Source organism: Gigantopelta aegis, chromosome 12 (genome assembly GCF_016097555.1).
Source record: "Gigantopelta aegis isolate Gae_Host chromosome 12, Gae_host_genome, whole genome shotgun sequence".
In the NCBI taxonomy this organism is placed as follows: domain Eukaryota; kingdom Metazoa; phylum Mollusca; class Gastropoda; order Neomphalida; family Peltospiridae; genus Gigantopelta; species Gigantopelta aegis.
Genome location: NC_054710.1, coordinates 11,789,864 through 11,811,402, shown reverse-complemented (window position 1 = coordinate 11,811,402; position 21,539 = coordinate 11,789,864). Strand labels below are relative to the sequence as shown.

The 21,539-nt window shown below is 34.7% G+C and overlaps 1 protein-coding gene across 1 annotated transcript in view; it reads left to right on the top strand.

Annotated features, from left to right (window-relative positions):
• The first annotated feature begins 1,188 nt into the window (after positions 1–1,188).
• Positions 1,189–21,539, top strand: part of LOC121385824 (deleted in malignant brain tumors 1 protein-like) — a 64,635-nt gene continuing 44,284 nt past the window's right edge. The window contains exons 1-4 of the mRNA XM_041516613.1: positions 1,189–1,321; positions 11,474–11,627; positions 12,661–12,830; positions 17,173–17,317. Of these exons, the coding sequence (XP_041372547.1) occupies positions 1,264–1,321; positions 11,474–11,627; positions 12,661–12,830; positions 17,173–17,317 (527 nt within the window). The 5' untranslated portion in view covers positions 1,189–1,263. The remainder of the gene's footprint in view (positions 1,322–11,473; positions 11,628–12,660; positions 12,831–17,172; positions 17,318–21,539) is intronic.

Here is a 21,539-nt window from a genome sequence, read left to right as displayed (position 1 = left end):
AGAGAGAGAGAGAGAGAGAGAGAGAGAGAGAGAGAGAGAGAGAGAGAGAGAGAGAGAGAGAGAGAGAGAGAGAGAGAGAAGCAAAGAAGCAAATAAATAGATAAGTAATTATGGTGGAAAACAAGTGTATGGTACGGTGGAGCCTAATAGATTAGTGTTTAAATATTTTAGTTATCTTATCACAAATTATTTGTCTTGAAAATTGTACGCCGATTGATTGAAAGTTCATTGACGCAAAGACACACAGCATACATTACTCTTCTTTTTTAATGTGTATAAACGAAGGGACAGAGAGACAGACAAAATAATTCAATATTTATTTCTCATGGTGTACATCTCAAAACAAATTCCATAGAAGGAGGATGAGGAGGAGGACGACAACAACAACAACAACAGTGTGTAAAAGGAAACAAGCCACGCTTATGACTTCGTGATAGAATTTGAATTATTAAAAACTATTAAAAAAACCTCCATTAACATTGGTTTCGTATTTACACGTATGACCATGCCGTAGTTACTAGTTGCTGCTCGCACTGTACGTTATTTACACGTATGATCATGCCATAGTTACTAGTTTCTGCTCGCACTGTACGTTATTTACACGTATGATCATGCCATAGTTACTAGTTGCTGCTCGCACTGTACGTTATTTACACGTATGATCATGCCATAGTTACTAGTTGCTGCTCGCACTGTACGTTATTTACACGTATGATCATGCCATAGTTACTAGTTGCTGCTCGCACTGTACGTTATTTAAATCAAAGGGGTGTGGGTGCGGGACGTAGGCCAGGGGTAAAGCGTTCGTTTGGTGCTCGGTCGGTTTAGGATGGATCCAAAATAAAATATCCCTTGCTGCTAATCGAAAAAGAGTAGCCCATGAAGTGGCGACAGCGGGCTTCCTCTCTCTATATCTGCGTGTTCCTTAGCCATATGACTAACGCCATATAACCGTAAATAAAATGTGTTGAGTTCGTCGTTAAATGAAACATTCCTTCCTTTCTTTATTTCACTCAGGACAATGATTTTGTTACAACTGGCTACCTGTTTAAAATTTATCATCTCTTCATCAGCTGCATATAAACTGTACAAACATGCTGTATATTTTTAGATTGCGGGTGTATGTGACGTTCATGTCAGGGATGAATAACCATGAATATGATTCACCCGTTTCGTCTTTCAACAAGAAGGAAGTAAAACTACCCATCACTTTTTCGTCTCTTATAATTTGTAGAAAACATGAATACTTGAGGTGCACCAACTATGCGTCATTCTGTGTATTGGTGGATACTTCTGTTTTGTCTTTGTCCAGTTGTATCAGGTAAGATTTGTTACATATAATACCGAGAAATAAATCATAATACCTACTATGACACACTAGAACCACACCAGTTTTAATATTAGTTGTTACCCGTTCCATCAATTCGACAAGAAGGAAGTAAAACTACACTTAACCTGTTCGTCTTTTATAATTTGTAGAAAATATGAATGCTTACGGTACATCAACTATGCGCCGTTCTAATTATATGAGGAAACTAACTAGTTTTAATACTAGTTGGAGACGCTAATGGGTTGATACGTTTTGTGACAGAAAGGAGTGAGAAGTAACAGTAAGCAGAATCTAAGACACGTGTTCTGAATTAAAAGACACAGTTTTTTTCACCTCTTACTACTTATTAAATACAAAGAATCTGTAAAATATCTGCATGGTGTCATTTTAAACATTGCTATTTATTGCTAATAAAATCACTTCAAAAATAAAAAAGCATCGTTAACATTTTGCATTTCTTGGTGATATTGTCGATTTTGTTTCTGTTTTATATTTCGTTTATGGTGTCATTTGTTTGTTTGTTTGTTCGGTAGGTATTAATGTGCTTATATCACGAGGGTTCAAACACGCTTACTATGCATTTCACATAACACCACTAACTAACTCGCCACCCACCCCACCTATCCCATCTAACCCACGGACTAACAGTATTAACGGTAGTTGAGTACCTCGTTTGGGAACTTCTTGTGCTGACACATCAAAGTCGCCCACTGCCCCCAATCGCAATTCCGGGTGGGATGCAAATTTTCGACAACAAAAAAACTAAATCAATTTCTGCACAACGTTTCGGAACAATCACAAGGCGCCTTCCTGAAATTAAGGAAAAATCTCTTCTTTTTGGCTCACCAATTTTAAACACATTCGAACTATGGCATCAAATTATAAGGGCAAGTCTCAACCTAAAACCATTATTCGTAACATTGGTATCAATTCAAATGATCTAAATCCAACCAGTGCAATAAATCAGTTGCGAAACATGATAAGCTGGATTCAAAAACGATTCCCTAGGTCAAAAGTAATATTTTATCGACCTTAATGTTTTGGACAGACTTTTGGCTAGTTAAAAAACCTGCCTCCCCCAAATGCATTTGCCCGCAAAGACAATGAGTGACATCAAAATTATACTTGCTCTTCACGCGTGTGATTTTGAGGTTGGGCAGGACAACATACACTGGACAGAAACAACTGCCAATGAACTTTATCGCAGTTAGATGAGGTACATAAATTTAAATTAATGCCGAGAAAGGGTAATGTCCACCCTGATTTAGAACTACTACTTAGGACATTGTTAACCTAACTGGTGACACTAACTTTCTAACATCCGCTGAAAAATCATTAATGGACAGGAGTCTGAATTTTGTTCACACCCCGAACCAAAAACAGGCTTAGAAGCTAAACTTAGCAATGGTGTAATGGATACGGCTGTTTTTTTTTTTACAACAAAATGAAATGGGCCGCCTATTTTCGGCATTTAACTGGAGAAAACAAAAGTCCTTTCACGGAAAATTCCGGCTGGTTATGTCTATAGTTTAGAGTAGATCCTGAAATCATTAAAGCCCATAAAAGGATAGTGGAAAAAGTGGGTGATATGACAGTTTACACAAATCAGCAAAACCGTTCTGTCATAGAACGTCGTGCTCTCACCAAACTACGCAAAAATCGCAAAATTGTTATAAAACCTGCAGATAAAGGGTCAGCCACTGTCATTCTATCAAGGGAGAGCTATATCCGGGGAGCCCATCGAGACCTTAATATTTCAAAGTACTACACAAAATTAGAAAAAGCTATTTGACCTGATAATTGCAAAACGTTCAATGTAATCATTCAATGTCTAAAAGATCAAGAACATATTAGTAATAAGTACAATTTTATTTACTTCCAAATATCCACAAGCCAGTCGATACATGGACCGATATTAACACACCACCCAGTTATCCAATCATTTCAGACTGTAGAACAGAATCGTACAATGATTCAGAAATTTCATATTATTAGATTTCACAGAAATTCTAGTAACACTAAATAATTGCAATGAGGCTTGTTCACTTTTATATTCAAAATGGTTTTCAAGAAAAATTAAGTCGTGGTTTTTAAGAAAACATAAGTCTGAAACCTTTCGAGAATCAGGGCCTTAGTGCAACTGAAGACTATAAACCATACACACCTTGGCATAACCAACCACACCAAATAAGCAATCGCTTATCTGCTACTTGTAACAAAACTAAGTGTAGACTCCATAACTTACTTAAAACACAGTCGACGTTCGAAAGTCAACAGACCAAAATGAATATCAAATTCGGACAGACATGAACTGTGCTTAAACAAAATATGTAATATATCTAATCACCTGTAATTTATGTAACAACAAAGGATGTAGGACAAACGCAAAACCAACTGAGAATTAGAGCAGTTTGTCACGACATCCTTGTCGCCAATCTCTTCAATCTACCTGACCATTTATTAGATGGACATTTTTCAATAATTCCTACTTAACAACCTACGATACTTGGTTCAAAAGACGAAACAGACTTCTTGAGGCTTGAACGAGAGGCCTTCTGGATTCGTACATTACAGGCGAAAAATCCATTTCGAATCAATGTGGAATCTGGTAAAGCCGTAGAAAATAATAAAATAATGTTTCCAATAATTTACAGTTGTCGTAGCGTTGATATTGGTAAAATTATGAAGGAGGAATATTTAAATCTGCAACAACAACATTACAGCACGTCCGGTTATTGCATACAGACACAATCCAAGTCTCAAAGATATCTTAGTATATCCACACGGCTGCGTGTACGCCTCTAACCCAGTTCAGTGTTTGGTTTGTTTAGTTTGTTTGTTATCCCTTTTCCTAACAATCTTCTAAAAACAAATACATCGTATTCGGCTAATAAAACATAGCACTAGCCAAACAAATTAAAAACAAGACTGACCGAAAAACAGTTATATTTTGAATATCACAACGGTCAATTTAAAATCAATTTCAAATGACTGGAGCAAAATTAGAAAATAATAATGTTTTAGTTTTTAAAACATTCCTGAGACATTTATTCCTAAATACATACATACATACATACATACATACATACATACATACATACATATATATATATATATATATATATAGATATATATATATATATATATATATATATATATATATATATATATACATACGAATGAATGAATGAATGTATGAATAAACAAATGAACGAATGACTGCATGCATGCATGAATAAATGCATGACTTAATCAATTAATCAATAACGAATTGTTGTGGAGAATAACCTATTTGTTTTTAAATATTTTACTAAACTTATCATTAATTTTTGTCATGAAAATTGTACACTACTTCAATGAAAGATTATCGATGCACAGCACCAAATTACACCAATAAAAGAAGCTAATGCACACACCATAATCAGTAAAACAATAACGTAACTGATAACAACGAAGTCTGTATACAAAATAAATAATTAAATAATTAAATAAATAAATAAATAAATAAATACATTTAAAAACATAAAAATAGTAATAACTATTATTATTTTTTAAACCCGCGTGAATGAGGGACAGACATAGAGGCAGACAAAATAAGTATTAAGGATTAGTTCAGTTCAACTTTGTTTTCGTGCTTATATCAAATTAAAGTTCAGGCACGCTCTCCTGGGCACACACCTCAGCTATCTGAGCTGTCCAGGACAGTGAGTTAGTGTTAGTGGTTAGTAAGAGAAAAGAGGGTGTAGTTGTCTTACACCTATCCACTGAGTCGTTAAAACTCGCTCTGGGTCGGAGTCAGTACGGAGCTGCGAACCCAATGCCTACCAACCTTATCCCATAATAATAACAACAACAGTAGTAGTAGTAGTAGTAGTAGAAGTAGTAGAAGTAGTGGTAGCAGCAACAGCATCAACAGCAGCAGCAGTAGTAGTAATAATAATTGCAATAAAATAATAATAATAATAATAATAATAATAATAATAATAATAATAATAATACAGTGTGTAAAATTAAACCAGCCACTCTTACGACTATTAAAGTTAGTTTCGTATGTACAATCATTTTGCAGTTACAGCTCACACTGTACGTTATTTCACTCAGGACAAAGAATGTTTACAGCTGGCTACCCATATATGATCTATTCATCAACGTCATACAAACTTTACAAGCATGCTGTATATTTTTAGATTGTGGATGTATACGAAGTTCTGTCAGGGATGAATAACTATGAATATGGTTTAACCGTTTCGTTATTCGGCAACCAGGAAGTAAACTATCCATCACTTTTTCGTCTCTTATAATTTGTAGAAAATATGAATACTTAAGGTAGATCACCTATGCGCCATTCCATGTTTTGTCTGTGCTCAGTTGTATCAGGTAAGATATGTTACATCTAACACCGAGGAATAAATCATACTAGGACACACTAGAACCACATCAGTTTTAATATTAGTTGTTACCCGTTCCGTCATTCGGCAAGAAGGAAGTAAAACTGCACATAACCTTTTCGTGTTTTATAATTTGTAGAAAATATGAATACTTATGAGTACACCAACTATGCGCCGTTCTATGATTACGGTTAAACACACTTTTCGTGTTCTGTGGATATGTATTAATCATTGCCTCCCAAGTGGCACAGTATGTTTTCTTGCTCCTACCAATTAAGAAAAACATTTCGTCACAACATTCAAAGGAACACGGGCAATGAAAGACACCTGCCAATTCCTAGACTCAAAGACATCACATGGCCATTCAGTTATCGAACAGTGATTCAGCTTCAAAAGCAAAACATATTCAATTCCACAGATGTTGCTGCTACGGCCAGAACCAAGAAAACTGTCCACTGTGTGCATTTGGATCTTAGAGTGTCCTTCACTAACAGCATCACCAATTTAAAGCAAAAAGGAATGTAATAAAGCCTGGACTAGTCTTCCTGTATGGATTATGATGTTGTTCTCTGTATTTATTATGAGCTAGAGGTCATTTGAAGAAAAGATTATTTATCTGGAAATGATATTAGAAAAGCACCATTCCTTCATAAATGCATATACCATACTGGTCATTGTCCATCGCATTCTGTTCATCATGTCATTGAACGCTTGGACTTCAATGTCTATTTGCTGCTTTCTCTAAATATATTTTCCATACGTCTCAATCTGATATCTCTCAGAAATGTCTTCTGGTTGTATTTGGTCTGTTCATGGTGTTTGAGATTTTCCAACTTTTGACCGATCTTCATAGATAACTGCAGTTCTACTTCCACTTTTTACAGAAGCATTATTCTGCCCATAATGGTCCATACCAACAGCAGAGAATGTTTTTTTTTCACGGTGAAGCACTCTGCCAAAATTCAGTACATACATCATCATTGTATTCATTGTATTAGTGTCGCTAAATCTTGTGTGTGCTGTTTCAAAAAAACAAAAATTGTAAAATACTTATATACAAAAGGAAGTTTGCTTTTCAAATGTTCAGAGAAAGAGCATTACTTTTATTTCCAACTGTAGAACTGGAAAACAAAGCTGGGCCAGGGTTTATAATTCAGCTCTTTGACCGACCTGAAATATAAATCATATATGCCTTCTAATGTAGGATGGTGAGGATGTGTCACATTAGCGTCTTTTGAGAAAGAAGTCTCTCATTCCTGAAGAGGCAATTCCAGGCTATATATACTAGGACATTCACTAACTCACTTCCTTCAAGAAGATATGCCACCACTTTGGATGCTGCCATCTTCATATGAAGGTATTTGAAAAACACAATTAAGTGATATTCATTATGACTTAATTTGGTTGGGATTCAGAATGACAACTTCTGTCATCACCACACACATTGAGTAGCGTCACACAATTAGGCATAGAAGAGAAATGACGATCATATTCCTCTCAGGTGTGGTACTCACTGCCATTATAATGGAATACAGCCGACAAAATAATCTCACCTTCGTCCCCACCACACCATTCAAAACTTATTCCAGGTACATGTGACTCATATGCCCTACAAGGTTCACTCCTGCAATATGTGCATTGGGCATATGTACTAATCAGTGTAATATGTATCATGCGACTGTTTGCAACATAATTAAATATGTAAGCCACTTTCACCAAAGAAACAAGGTGGACATAACTGCCCTTGAAATAGTTATTAAATAGAAGCCATTCTAGTATAGAGTGTATACTACCAAATCAAATCCCATGGACCACAATGGTAGCATATGTGGCTAAAACAACATAAACACCACGTATATAAATACTACAATCCGTCACTCTTAAAGTGAATCAGACAAAATTGGGGGTGAAGCTGCTCATTTCACAGATAACGTGTAGCGTCTCTGACTATCCTAGTTCCGCACACAATTTTAGTACTTTTTTTACAGGTACCCCTTACATGTTTCAAGCACAAGGCTAATTGACACAGTAGTATTGATGAAATACAATTGCATTTTTATTTTTGCTCAGAAATAACTTTTTTCACACCCAACACACTCACATTTATCACCAATCACAGGACTTGTGGTGTTAACTTCTCTATCAAAAGTTCGGAGCACCTCGAACTTTGACCCAGCTGGAAGTTAATTGGTTTAGTACTACCTATAGTGATAACATACATGTTTCAAAAAGTGTTCTACTGTGTGTTTTTATGACATCCAGGATCTGGTATATTCTGACATAAACTGGCAACCTAATATAATGTACACTTCATAATGCATATATATTGTATACAGTTTGGTACAAATGCAATATGTCTAATTTAAAAAAGAAATCTAATAAAAACAAAATACTCCTGAAGATATTTACTGTAAGTTGTGTGCGTGTGCTCAGCTATATATGTAGAGACAACATGGATATTCAGAGTATATCTGTTTTTTTAAATCATTTCATTGAAGCACATGTACTTGACTGACCCCTAGATTATGAAGACCTTAACAGGCACATCAAAGAAATATCAATATTTAAAAAAATACCGTGTCTGAGAAAGAACAAATCAACATGTCTGCACCTGTATGAAAACATGTCTTAATGTCCTGAACACCAGTGTTGGGGGAAATCCTATATGATGGGTGTGGATGTCTTCAAGTTACCAGGTGTGTTCATTTCAAATCCATCGGCCATGCTGATTTTCATAAGGGACCATCAAAACCATTGGCAGCCACCAATATTCCTGACTATATTTTATTTATAGCCTACTGTATTTGGAAGTTTTAAATATTTGTGTTATCTGAAATTATCATCCAGCTTTCACATATTTATTTTTGATTCATTACTAAAAAAAACCCCACCTATTTCTAAAAGACATACTTACCTAAACATCTATTTTCTTGCCTTATTTTCTAATCCCGATGAATACAATAAGTATATTGGATGTATTCCTACAATCTGTAATCCAGCATATTATGTAGCTAGTAACATTGGGTAATACAGCTTTAAAAGTAAAACAAATTATTAACTTACAATTGGTTCTGAATCTACTATAAACTTAAAATGCATTTCATGAGAGCAAACTAAGTGATTATTTTTTTTAAATGATCTGGATGCCTAAAGATATGTTTAACAAGCTTATTGTTGTGTATAGATAAGAACAGAATGCACGATAGTGCCAACAAAATTAATTATGGCTTTGGTAAAGATTTTCTTCAAATTTAAATACAATTTTGCATAAAACTACAAATGTGTCTAAAATATAAGCGCCCTATAAGTATGTCAAAATGGCAATATAAATCAAGTTCTTTACAAATTTGAGTTTTCAGAATTTCATACATAAGAAATTACTATATTAATGGAAATTAAAGACATTAGCTCAATATTGGCACATGCTATTTTTAATATAAAAATTAATTGCTATTAAAATCTAAGTTCACGTTGCCTAGATATATTACCATATTTAAGAGCAGATGTATATGGCTAGTCAAATACCATGTACACGAAAGGATTCAAATCTTTACAGTATGAATTATAGGCCAAAACCAACTTTTCCTCAGTGATAACTTTGATTCAAACTCCATTCACAGCGATGTACAGTGATTATTGTCACGGTCAAGGTCATTGTGAACTGGTATGGTCGAGTGATGGCTAAGTAATCAATTAGTATAGATTAATTAAATTAAATAACAAAATCATAAAATGTTTTATTATGCACTGAATATGTGCTATATGGTGTAAAAAATCAAATCCCATAGACGATAATAGTAACATATGTGGTTAAAACTCCTACCTAAAGCGTATCAATCGACATAAACACCACAGATATAAATACTCCTACCCCTCACTCTTCAAGTGAATCAGAAAACAATTGAGGGTGAAGCTGCTCAATTCAAAGATAACGGGTAGCGTCTATGACTACCCTAGTTCCGCACACAATTTGAGTATTTATTTTTACAGGTACCCCTCAAATGTTTCAAGCACAAGGTTAATTGACACAGTGATACTAGATGACATAAAATTGCATACATTTTTTGACCAGATGAAACTTTTATCTTTTTTTACAACAAACACACTGACATTTATCACCAATCACAGTACTTATGGTGTTAACTTCTCTGTCAAAAGTTGGGTGCACCTCGAACTTGACCCAGCTGTAAGGTATTTGGTTTAGTACATGTTTGGTGCTTAAAAGGGCTTTTTCTGTAGTGTTGGTTTTCTATCTGGCATGAAAGTCATTTCTTGTCCGCCATCGTGGTTTACGTGGTTCGTTGAATACACCAGCAGGACGCAAACAGAATACCAGGGAGCAATTTTGCAGCTAGAGTGGGTCGGTGTTCTTTTGTCCGGCCCATTCTGAGTGCATTGCGGGAAGTGAGATAGCAGGTTTTCTTTTGTCCCGGTCTCTTTACAGTTCATTGTGCATGGAGTTAGGCAATTATTATTAGTAGTAGTATTCAATGCATCCAGTATATAAAATGAGCTGTATTTATTTTCACTTGTTATATGCCTGGTGAGTCTGCCAGTGTGAATATTATAGTTTTACTTTATATTTAACTAAAGAGTATTTGTAGATTGGAATTCTTATGATATGAACGTATGACATTTGGATCTGTTATCTACCCACGTTTGCTTTGAATGAAATGCGGTGATCGTAGTTTTCGTACATTTATAATAAAGGTTACTTGTCGTGGTGGTATGCAATTCAAATAGACTGTACAATGAATGAATTAATGAATGAATGTTTAACGACACCCCAGCACGAAAAATACATCGGCTATTGGGTGTCAAACTATGGTAATGCAAATAAATAAAGTGATGATCAACATCAATATAAAAATTCAAGACAAACAAAAACAGTGTAAAGAACTGTGCACAAACACAAATATCACAGAATTTTACGGATACTGAATTTTACTCAAAACTTCAATTTTGTGCTGTATTGGCCATTCTCAAAGAGAATGTTACACCCCTGCACCACGGTGAGGTAGACTGTACAAAGCAATCGTGTTAATACTTTAGTATATTTGAATAGTGGAAATAGATGTGCTGACTGGAGGCTTGTCGTGGGTATTGGGAGCAACTTGTATTTTATTCATGTGTTTTGGTAAACATACTAATAATAAGTTCATTTGTATAGTGCTAAACTCAATTCACATATATGCTCGAAGCACTCTTTATATTTAACAATGGATAGTTAAACTTAAAAGTATGAAATAGTGTTGGGTATTGGTTGCACCTTGTGTTTTATGTACGTGTATGACTAACATAATAAAAATAAGTTCATTTATATGGTGCTAAACTCCATTCACGTGTATGCTAGAAGCGCTCTGCATATTTAAAAAATGGATAACATATTAAAACGCATTTAGTAGTAAACACAGCAGTTAAAATATCCTAGTATTAAAAATATGGGGAAATTAAACGTAGTAATATTAGGTACATCGCAGGGTTGGATATAGTGGCCTGCGAAAAGCGAAAAGCATTTTCTAGACGTAACAAGTGAAATAGAAATTCAGATTTGTATACGATCATCTCATCGGGTACCACTTGCTGTCTTATTTCTAACAGTCCATATTTTTTCTTAGCAGGACATTTTCCTTTTGGCTCACTGGTTTGAAAACAACAGCAAGCCAAATTGTATTTCCTATTTCGAGTGATGCATCAATATGCTGTCGAGACTTTAGTAGCTTAGACGAATCTTCTTCTTTTTTATAACTTAAAGGTCTAGACAAATCGTCAGTGCGCTTGGTGAACGGTTCAAACGACCATGAAGGAAGAGTTGAAATATTGCATGACGATCAATGGGGATCAATCTGTGATGACGAATTTAATGATACTGTGGCTCAGGTTGTCTGTCGCAGCTTAGGATTCCAGAGGTTTGAAGATTTGTTGTTTTCAAAGCTTAATTTTATAATAGTTATATTTAACAATCTTCTGTACCAAACACGACTGGCGTAACAAGGAGTGCAAGCAATGGGAAGTGGAGCAGTGGATATGCTAGATCTTCCGGTGAAATTGTGAATGTACAAGATGTATTAATTGCGTTCTAATGTGTATTATTATTATTATTATTATTATTTTTTTATTTTTTTTTTTATTTTTTTTTATTATTATTATCATTTTGTCAGACATTTTTATATTTCTGAAGTACTATTTACATTTAAGCATTTAATATTACATGTATTTTTAAATCGATGTGCAAACAAGTAAATACTTAAATATATGGCAACTACGCCCTTTTCTTTTAGGTAGTTTGTCACATATCTTTGTTATATTTAATGTCATTTGCCATGATTATGGGCATATCAGTGTGTGTATGATCTTCACATACTAAGCTATATAATATTTACACATTTCAATTGTTGTCGAACAAACATTCTGAGAGAACTGCTGAAGCAGCACACGTCCCTACCGGGTCCAATGAATCTCCTAAGTCCAAAGGTCATACCTTTGTCAAAAATCTGCAATTTTCCATGACAGAAAAACTTGATGTGTTACTTTACATGATAAAGCTATTTACAAAATTACAGCTCAGTAAGAACATTATATGTGACACAGACGGGCGTACAGACAGACAAGCAAAACCTATAATACTCTCTGGTTGGACCGGAATGGGAGTAATAATAATAATAATATTAATAAGAAGAAGAAGAAGAAGAAGAAGAAGAAGAAGAAGAAAGTTGAAAAGTTAAAGTTTATTTTGCTTAAAGACAATGTCTATAATTTGGTAAGTTTTGAAACAGGGAAAACTGATCAGAGAATAGTTCCATTGAGGTGATTCGATCCTACGATGCAAGCACTTCATACAAGCGTTCTACTGATAATAATATAGTGCATATGATGACGATGATGATCATAACAATGATGAGGTCGATGTTGTTGATGATAATGGCAATACTATTTTTTCAGTGTCAATGCAAAATTCTATCGTCTAGCTCACTTCGGACAAAGCACAGGGCCGATCTGGCTTGATAATGTTAACTGTACGGGCAGCGAACAAAACCTGGATCAGTGTTCTTTCCCTGGCTGGGGAATACACAACTGTGTACACAGAGAAGACGTCGGAGTCAGATGTCAGTGTAAGTGACATATCATATCATATCATATCATATCATGCCATACCATATGCTATATCATATATCATACCATATACCTTGTCATATCGTATCGTATCATATCGTATTATATCGTATATCATATGAAGTCCACAGGAAAAACGATCTAAGTAAACAAAAATGAAATTAAGGTTTTTGTCACCATCTTAATCTGTCTGTTGTGTGAATCGTGTAGAGTGATGCCCACTCTAAGGCCCCCTTTACACACACGGAGATCGTTGGGTGACCATTGAACGATCAAAAATGGGCCCGATCTCTCCACAATCTACTAAAGCCTCGAACAAGCCATTTCTGTGTAAATGTTTGGGAGATCCTTGTGCACTCGTTGTGTGATCAAAAATGCACTTTTCGGGTGGTAATATTTGGCGTTCATTGAAAAATCGCTGAGAGATCATTGGGTGATCGATGAGATCGATGAGAGATTGTTGAGCATTTATTGAGATCGTTGAGAGATTGTTGAGCATTCATTGAGATCGTTGAGAGATTGTTGAGAGTTCGTTGAGAGATCGCTTCCCTTGGAGATCGTTGAGGGATTGTTTTGGACTGAGTCAAAACTTTGAGGACACCGTGGCGACCGTGGAGATCACTGGAAGATCATTGAGAGGTCATTGACAGATCTTGGAGATCGCTGGAAGATCACTGAGAGGTCATTGAGAGATCTTGGTGATCGCTGGACGCTCATTGAAAGATCGTTGAGAGATCTGGCCATTTTTTCATATCTCAACGATCTCCACCCTGTGTAAAGGGGTTTAACTTGTACACTCTTTCTCAATAATATTTGTACTGTCTTTATTCTGTATTTTGTATTTCTTTCCTGTACTATATCTCTTTAATCTGTATTCTGTATCTCTTTTCTGTCCATTACCTGTCTACTCTAATCTGAATTTTCTTTCCTGTACAATATCTCTTTAATCTGTATTTCTTTTTGTACATTATCTCTATATTTCTTTTATCTGTATTCTGTATTTCTTTCCTGTATATTACCTCTCTGCTCTAGTCTATTTTTTTCTGTACCATATATCTTTAATATGTTTATTTTCAGTGGCTTTAATTTTCAACACAGGTTGTCAACAGAAAATAATTTAATACATTTGTATGATTGATGTGAGGCACACAAAGTGGAAGATAAACAAAGGAAGGAAGAAAGGAAGGAAATATTTTATTTAACGACGCACTCAACACATTTTATTTACGGTTATATGGCGTCAGACATATGGTTAAATACCACACATATATTGTGAGAGAAAACCCACTGTCGCCATTTCATGGGCTACTCTTTTCAGCAAGGGATCTTTAATATGCACCATCCCACAGACAAGATAGTACATACCACGGCCTTTGTTACACTAGTAGTGGAGCACTGACTAGAACAAGAAATAGCCCAATGGGTCCACCGACGGGGATCGATCTTAGACCAATCGCACATCAAGCGGACGCTTTGCCACTGGTCTACGTCCCGCTCTTATGATAAATAAAGATTAATTACTAGTATTACCGTAACTGTCCTGTAATGTGGAGAAACTAAATAAAGAAGTCAAGTAGAGTTAAACTCAAGAAAGGTATTCTTGTACACAATAATATTAACAACAACAGTATAATTTTGTTTGTTTGTTAGTTTTGTTTAACGTCACCACTAGAGCACATTGATTTATTAATCATCGGCTATTGGATGTTAAATATTTGGTAATTTTGACTTATAGTCTTAGAGAGGAAACCCGCTGCATGTTTCCATTAGTAGCAAGGAATCTTTTATATGCACCATCCCACATACAGGATAGCACATACCACGGCATTTGTTATACCAGTCGCGGTGCACTGGCTGGAATTGCAGTATAATAATCACAATAGATTAACTACACAAAATACATCGTTATTATTTAGAACTGAATTATGATTTCATTAGTAACTTTCTGATTACTTATATATTTATACCTATTACACAATTCTTAGTTTTATACTACGACGTCATTCAGCACGTCAACTGTCACTACGTCAAGGAGAGGGACATAACTTTACCGTCAACTTGATGCTGTAAAAAGCTGTAATCTTTAAATACTTTATCTCTATATGTTCTGTATGTACTGTATATGTGTGATGATATTACTTTATATCTGTATGTTCTGTATGTACTGTATATGTGTGATGATATTACTTTATCTCTATATGTTCTGTATGTACTGTATATGTGTGATGATATTATTTTATATCTGTATTTTCTGTATGTACTGTATATGTGTGATGATATTACTTTATCTCTATATGTTCTGTATGTACTGTATATGTGTGATGATATTACTTTATCTCTATATGTTCTGTATGTACTGTATATGTGTGATGATATTACTTTATCTCTGTATGTTCTGTATGTACTGTATATGTGTGATGATATTACTTTATCTCTGTATGTTCTGTATGTACTGTATATGTGTGATGATATTACTTTATCTCTGTATGTTCTGTATGTACTGTATATGTGTGATGATATTACTTTATCTCTATCTGTTCTGTATGTACTGTATATGTGTGATGATATTACTTTATCTCTATCTGTTCTGTATGTACTGTATATGTGTGATGATATTACTTTATCTCTATCTGTTCTGTATGTACTGTATATGTGTGATGATATTACTTTATCTCTATATGTTCTGTATGTACTGTATATGTGTGATGATATTACTTTATCTCTATATGTTCTGTATGTACTGTATATGTGTTATCATATTACTCTATATCTGTATTTTCTGTTACCTTTGGAGCTCTTTAGTTTTTATTTATCAAAATCTGTATGGTCCGAGACACTAATCCAACACCTTATTTGGTCAAAAAGGTCAGATAAAAATAGAAATAATCCATATTAGGTAATAAGGGTCATGATAAAAATAACGATCCATGGATTATGGCAAAGAAGGTAACGTTATAAATAGCGAACACAATGTATGGCAAATAATGTCAAGTTAAAAACAACTCTGTCGTAAATGCCGGAAATTGGTAATTAATAAATACAATAAACTAGTATTTAAGGAAAACATTATATCATATCACATCATATCATATCACATATCATGTCATGTCATGTCATGTCATTTACGGTAGTGCAATAGAAACTGATAAAAAAAACAAGTCAAGGATAAAACACTATCAAAATCAATGTTATAGGAACATTTTGTTTATTGACAAATAACTAACCAAAAGATGAAAAGAGGCTGTATTACGTTCAGTCATAGTTATTAAATGGACCAATTATCTTGGGTATGTGCTTAATTCGAAAGACACCTCATATAATAACATCATCATTGTTGTGAGTTTTTAATATCGCCACATAGATTTCAGACGACGTACACACTTTTAGAACTATAATAGCTTTTGTTATTTTGGAGAAAACATGTCCAATGACAGCTTTTACCTCAAAATTGAAAGGTTCGACAAAAGATTTTGAGTTTCAAGGTGTTCGAGTTATCAACATTTATAAAGCACACCTCAGAATTAAAACTACATTGCATATGCTGCGCTGTCCCCTTCCCCAACATTGAAAATATGATATATCCATTTGAAAGATGTATTAATATATAGTTGCCACGTAATATCACCCCCAGCTGCTGGCATCTTCTGCCGCCTATGGTACATTCCTTTTGTAGGTATTGTAAATAAAACAAATAAAACAAAACAAAACCGCAATAATTAGTATTATGGTGAACTGTATTACGTTTTTGGGTTGTTGTTTTTTACTTTTGCTGTGCCTATAATGTTATAATTATAAATGTGTGCGCACTGGAGATTAGCCAGCTTTATCACGGTGCTAGATAAAAATGTCTGACTCTAGGGCTAGACGATTTCTAAATATGCCTGACATCATAACTCATGTTTGAGCACGATTAACGTCATAACGCGTTTTACCACGATTGACATCATAACTCATGTTTTACCATGACTGACGTCATAATGCATTTTGTATGTTGAATTATTACTCCCCAATTTGTCATTTCACGTTTCATTATTGTTTCAAAAATATTTATACAAAGTAATATTTTCAACTTTATATTTGTTTACGTTGTCATTGCATACTGTGGACTGTAAATCATTGTTGAATGAACAAACCTTAGCTTACAAAATTGATGTTTTGTTACTGTAATTAAATGGATAAGAAAACGAATCCATCAGTTCAAAGCCTCGAGACAAACTGATTTTTAAGAGCCACGGTAAACACAAGGCGTTGCGTTTTAATTGCCGTATCACAATGGTGATTTAACGTATTAATATGACCTGCTAAGCATGGCTTTGAAATAAACTGATATGTGTATTTCAGTATCTGTACGGTTAGTGAACGGATTAGGCATTCCAAGCCAAGGCAGAGTTGAGATTCAGATCAACGGAACATGGGGAACTGTATGTGATGATGGATTTGATAGCAGGGATGCTGCAGTCATCTGCTTCATGATGGGATTCAGACGGTAAAAACAATTATCGAACTTTTGCATGTAATTTCTCTTTATGGACGCATTCCATTATGTTTGTGTATACAATCCACACAGTAACGTTGTTTCGTCGTAAATATTTCTGACAAACAAAGTACCTAGGTTTTGTTCCAAAACCTCTATATCAGAAAACGAAAAAGAATCAACAACACTATGATCCGATATCACGCATGTATAATTGCTTCTTCAAATCGCTTTAAATACCAAAACCTCTATGTCAGAAAAAGAAAGAGAATCAACAACACTATGATCCGATATCACGTATTTATAACTGCTTCTTCAAATCGCTTTAAATACCAACACCTAGCACAGATTACGGCTTCTTTTTAACAAGGAATCAAATTTGATTCAATGGTATAATTCGTCGTTTGAACAAATCACTGCATTTGACACAGTCATTGCTTTCCCTACTACAAGAAATGCTATACAACTGACATATTAAATAAAAACAAGATAATTAGGAGGTTTAAAATCGTATCAGTGGAAAAGGTTCAAGTCTACAGGCATGGGCGTACGACCCATTTCACATTTCATTATTGTTGCAAAAATATTTATACAAAGTAATATTTTCAACTTTATATTTGTTTACGTTGTCATTGCATAATGTGAACTGTAAATCATTGTTGAATAAACAAACCTTAGCTTACAAAATTGATGTTTTGTTACTGTAATTAAATGGATAAGAAAACGAATCCATCAGTTCAAACCCTCGAGACAAACTGATTTTTAAGAGCCACGGTAAACACAAGGCGTTGCGTTTTAATTGCCGTATCTATATCTCACAATGGTGATTTAACGTATTAATATGACCTGTTAAGCATGGCTTTGAAATAAACTGATCTGTGTATTTCAGTATCTGTACGGTTAGTGAACAGATTAGGCATTCCAAATTTCGGGCAAATCAACCCCTCCAGTCCCCTAAATCAAAGAGTCCCCATACGCCCATGTCTACAGGACAGCCAATTTTCGTCATGACGAGACATTTTATTTATTTCTTTGTTCTGACAAACTTTATAAATCTGAGCGACAAAAGATGTAGAACCAGCCCTCTACGTTGGCTACTAAAACATTTTATATGGTCATCCTCTGAAGTCTGAACCAAAGATGATATAAACCAAATCAGCAAGAGACATGGTGAAAGACGATTCTTGCAAAATAGTAGCTATATGCTACTAAACTTCACTGTGTTAAGCGCTTGGGGGAAATGCACTTCACGTTCAATTACATCATCGATAATATGGTCACTTCGAAAACAGACCTTATCCATGTGTTCGCCAAACGATTGTAGTAACAAGTAAATATTATCAGAGTAAAATATATCTAACCAGTCACATACGTTTTTGTTGTCCACGTTATGAAACTCTTTTTTTTCTAAATAAAACACTATGATCATGTCAGCAACTTCAATAGACCGTATTCATGTGTTCGCCAAACGATTGTAGTCACATTTTATCAAGTAAATATTATCAGAGTAAAATATATCTAACCAGTTACATATGTCTTCGTTGTGCACCTTATGAAACACTTTTTAAAATAAAACACTATGATCATGTCAGCAACTTCAACAATAAATGAGAAGACGTGTTTAACATAGACCGGGATCTTGGTCAACTTGTTGTTATGCAGCACACGACCACATCGTCAGCATAAAATAGGAAAACAGTTAACTATAGCAGAATCCCGTATATTTCCGAATGTATTACTAGCGAACAAACTGATCAAAACGATGTACGTTTTTCGATCAAGTTTGATTTGTAAAATGTATCATTATTTAATACTAATTAAAATGCATAGAGGAAAATTTAAATAGTATTAATAATTTTTGTATGTGCATTAAATTAATTAAGTCAATGCAATACATTTCTGTGTTTCGTATATAGGACTGCCACTCTCCAGCATACTATTTTAGTAAATTTGTTTCATCAGACTTATTACAATCAAGGCCTCATGAAAGTTTTCACAAAGTGTTATGGTAAACACTTAGTATATACTTCGCTCCTATTTTAATTTACGCAACAGACAATTATAGCGTCATGAGCTAGTCATTAGGCACATACAATCTGAGCACTGCAGCACCGCTGGAAGAAGTGTGGGGACTATGTTGAAAAATAAACCATATGTGGTCACATTCCACAAGGGCATCATGGTTATCCTATGAAATTTTCAGCCTACCCTCGTATATACACACTTCCCAATTATATTTCTCTGATACATGCCATGCTTTTCAACGTACTTCACTATTTGCAGCAATAGTTTACGTATACACACTACCCCCCCCCCCCCCCCACACACACCTTGTATAAAAATAGATAAAGCAATGATGTGGTATACGTAGGGTTTCATGATACAAACATCAATGTATAAAAAAATACCTAAACAGCCGATTTCGACAACTGTCTAGGTTAAACAAGTCTTATTCCTTAGACTGAGTCTTCTTAAACATAGTCTTATTTTACACGTGAATTACATTTCACCAACTTGGTCCAAATATATCAAAACTGTGTTTACGAAAACTTGTCTAAAACCATTTAAGACACGCAAGCAAACAATAGAATTTGAAAACTGTGAGGCTGTTCCATGTAATCTACTGACACTTGCCTTTTATTTTATTTTTGAAATGACAAAAGAGAGCACATCCGCCGGATGGAGTTGATGGATGTGAAGAAAAATATTATAATTTTAAAGCAAAACAAAATTCAAAAGGAAATTGATCTGTTGAACTGATTTATTATCATGTATTTCATTAATACTGAAATAAAAATAACCGTTGAAGCATATTTAATTCAGTTTGTTATTTTTATTTTTATCACTTTGATTGAGGTTCTTCAAATTAATGTTTATTATTAGAAATTATTCGAAATGACAAGTCTGCCGAAAGCTAGACCCTTGGTGTAGTTTGTACTCGGATGTTGAAATCATCTTGAACTGTATTTTCACCATGTACTTGAAAGTCTCCATCTCCCTTTTCAAGTGACATGCTATGTAGTACGCAAATGCCAACTATTATGGCTTTCGTTGTCTCGATGCGACACGCAACCTGGACTCAACACCGATATAAGGTAATCGTCTTTTTAGCAGTCCAAAAACACATTCAATTATTTTCCGTGTGCGCCTATGTGATGTATTGTATCTCGGTTTTGCATCAGAATCTGCTCTGAGTACTGGGGTTAAGAGGTATGTGTCACAGGCATATCAGTTATCCCCCAGTAACAAGCCATTAATCCTGCCATCTTCACGATGCTGTGTTAGAGTACTACAACGAAATATTCTGCTGTCGTGACTAGATCCCGGCCATCATGCTACCACATTGCGTATTTACATAGACGAATCACACACCATCTGTACGTTAAGAGAATAATATCCTTTACGATTCATAAACGAGGCTGCATTGCGGACCTTCACTGGGCATGCAATTCTTATATGCATCCCATCTATACAACGAATAACACCCGGAAATCCTGCAATGTCATAAAATTTCCTTTTGATGAGATCAGCTTCTTGTGCATCTGGCATCTTGATGTACTGAGGTATCAAGGATGCAATCGATTCGCTCACCCGCTTGACTATCCTGCATACCAACGAAGCACTAATTCCACCGGGATTACGTGCTACACGTTGGTAGCTGCCAGTGGCATAACATCTCAAACATGTCAGTACCTGTAACTTGACCGAAATAGCATGATTTTTATTAGTTTGGTGTGAAATATTTTAAGCAACCATAGTAATAATTTTATTGGTACTGGCTTTTTTGTTGATACTCTGAATCTGTCTACAAATTCTCTGTCATTATACTTTTGAAAATAGTTGGCCCGGTTTCTAAATATACGCCTTCTCCGTTGTACAAGACCGCCAGCTTCATTCAACATGTGTATATCGCGTACGTCTGCATCCATCATCGTACTGATCAGAAGTAAGCTACAAGTTAGACATGGGTAGTAGGTAGTCTAAAACAAATCAATATATTTATACTGATGTTTACGCTTTTAGACTTCGTCTAAGTTGGTGAAATGAATTTAACATTTAGACTTGTTTTAAAGTCACATTAAAAGGTTTTACAAGTTAGACTTAGTTGGTGAAATTGGCTGAACATTTCTAATAATGAACAAAACTATAATTTAAAAGAAAGGTAAACGAAAACAAATAAGAAACAGCAAAAAAAAAAAGAAGAAAAAAAGTAATAATATTAAAAATTCACAAA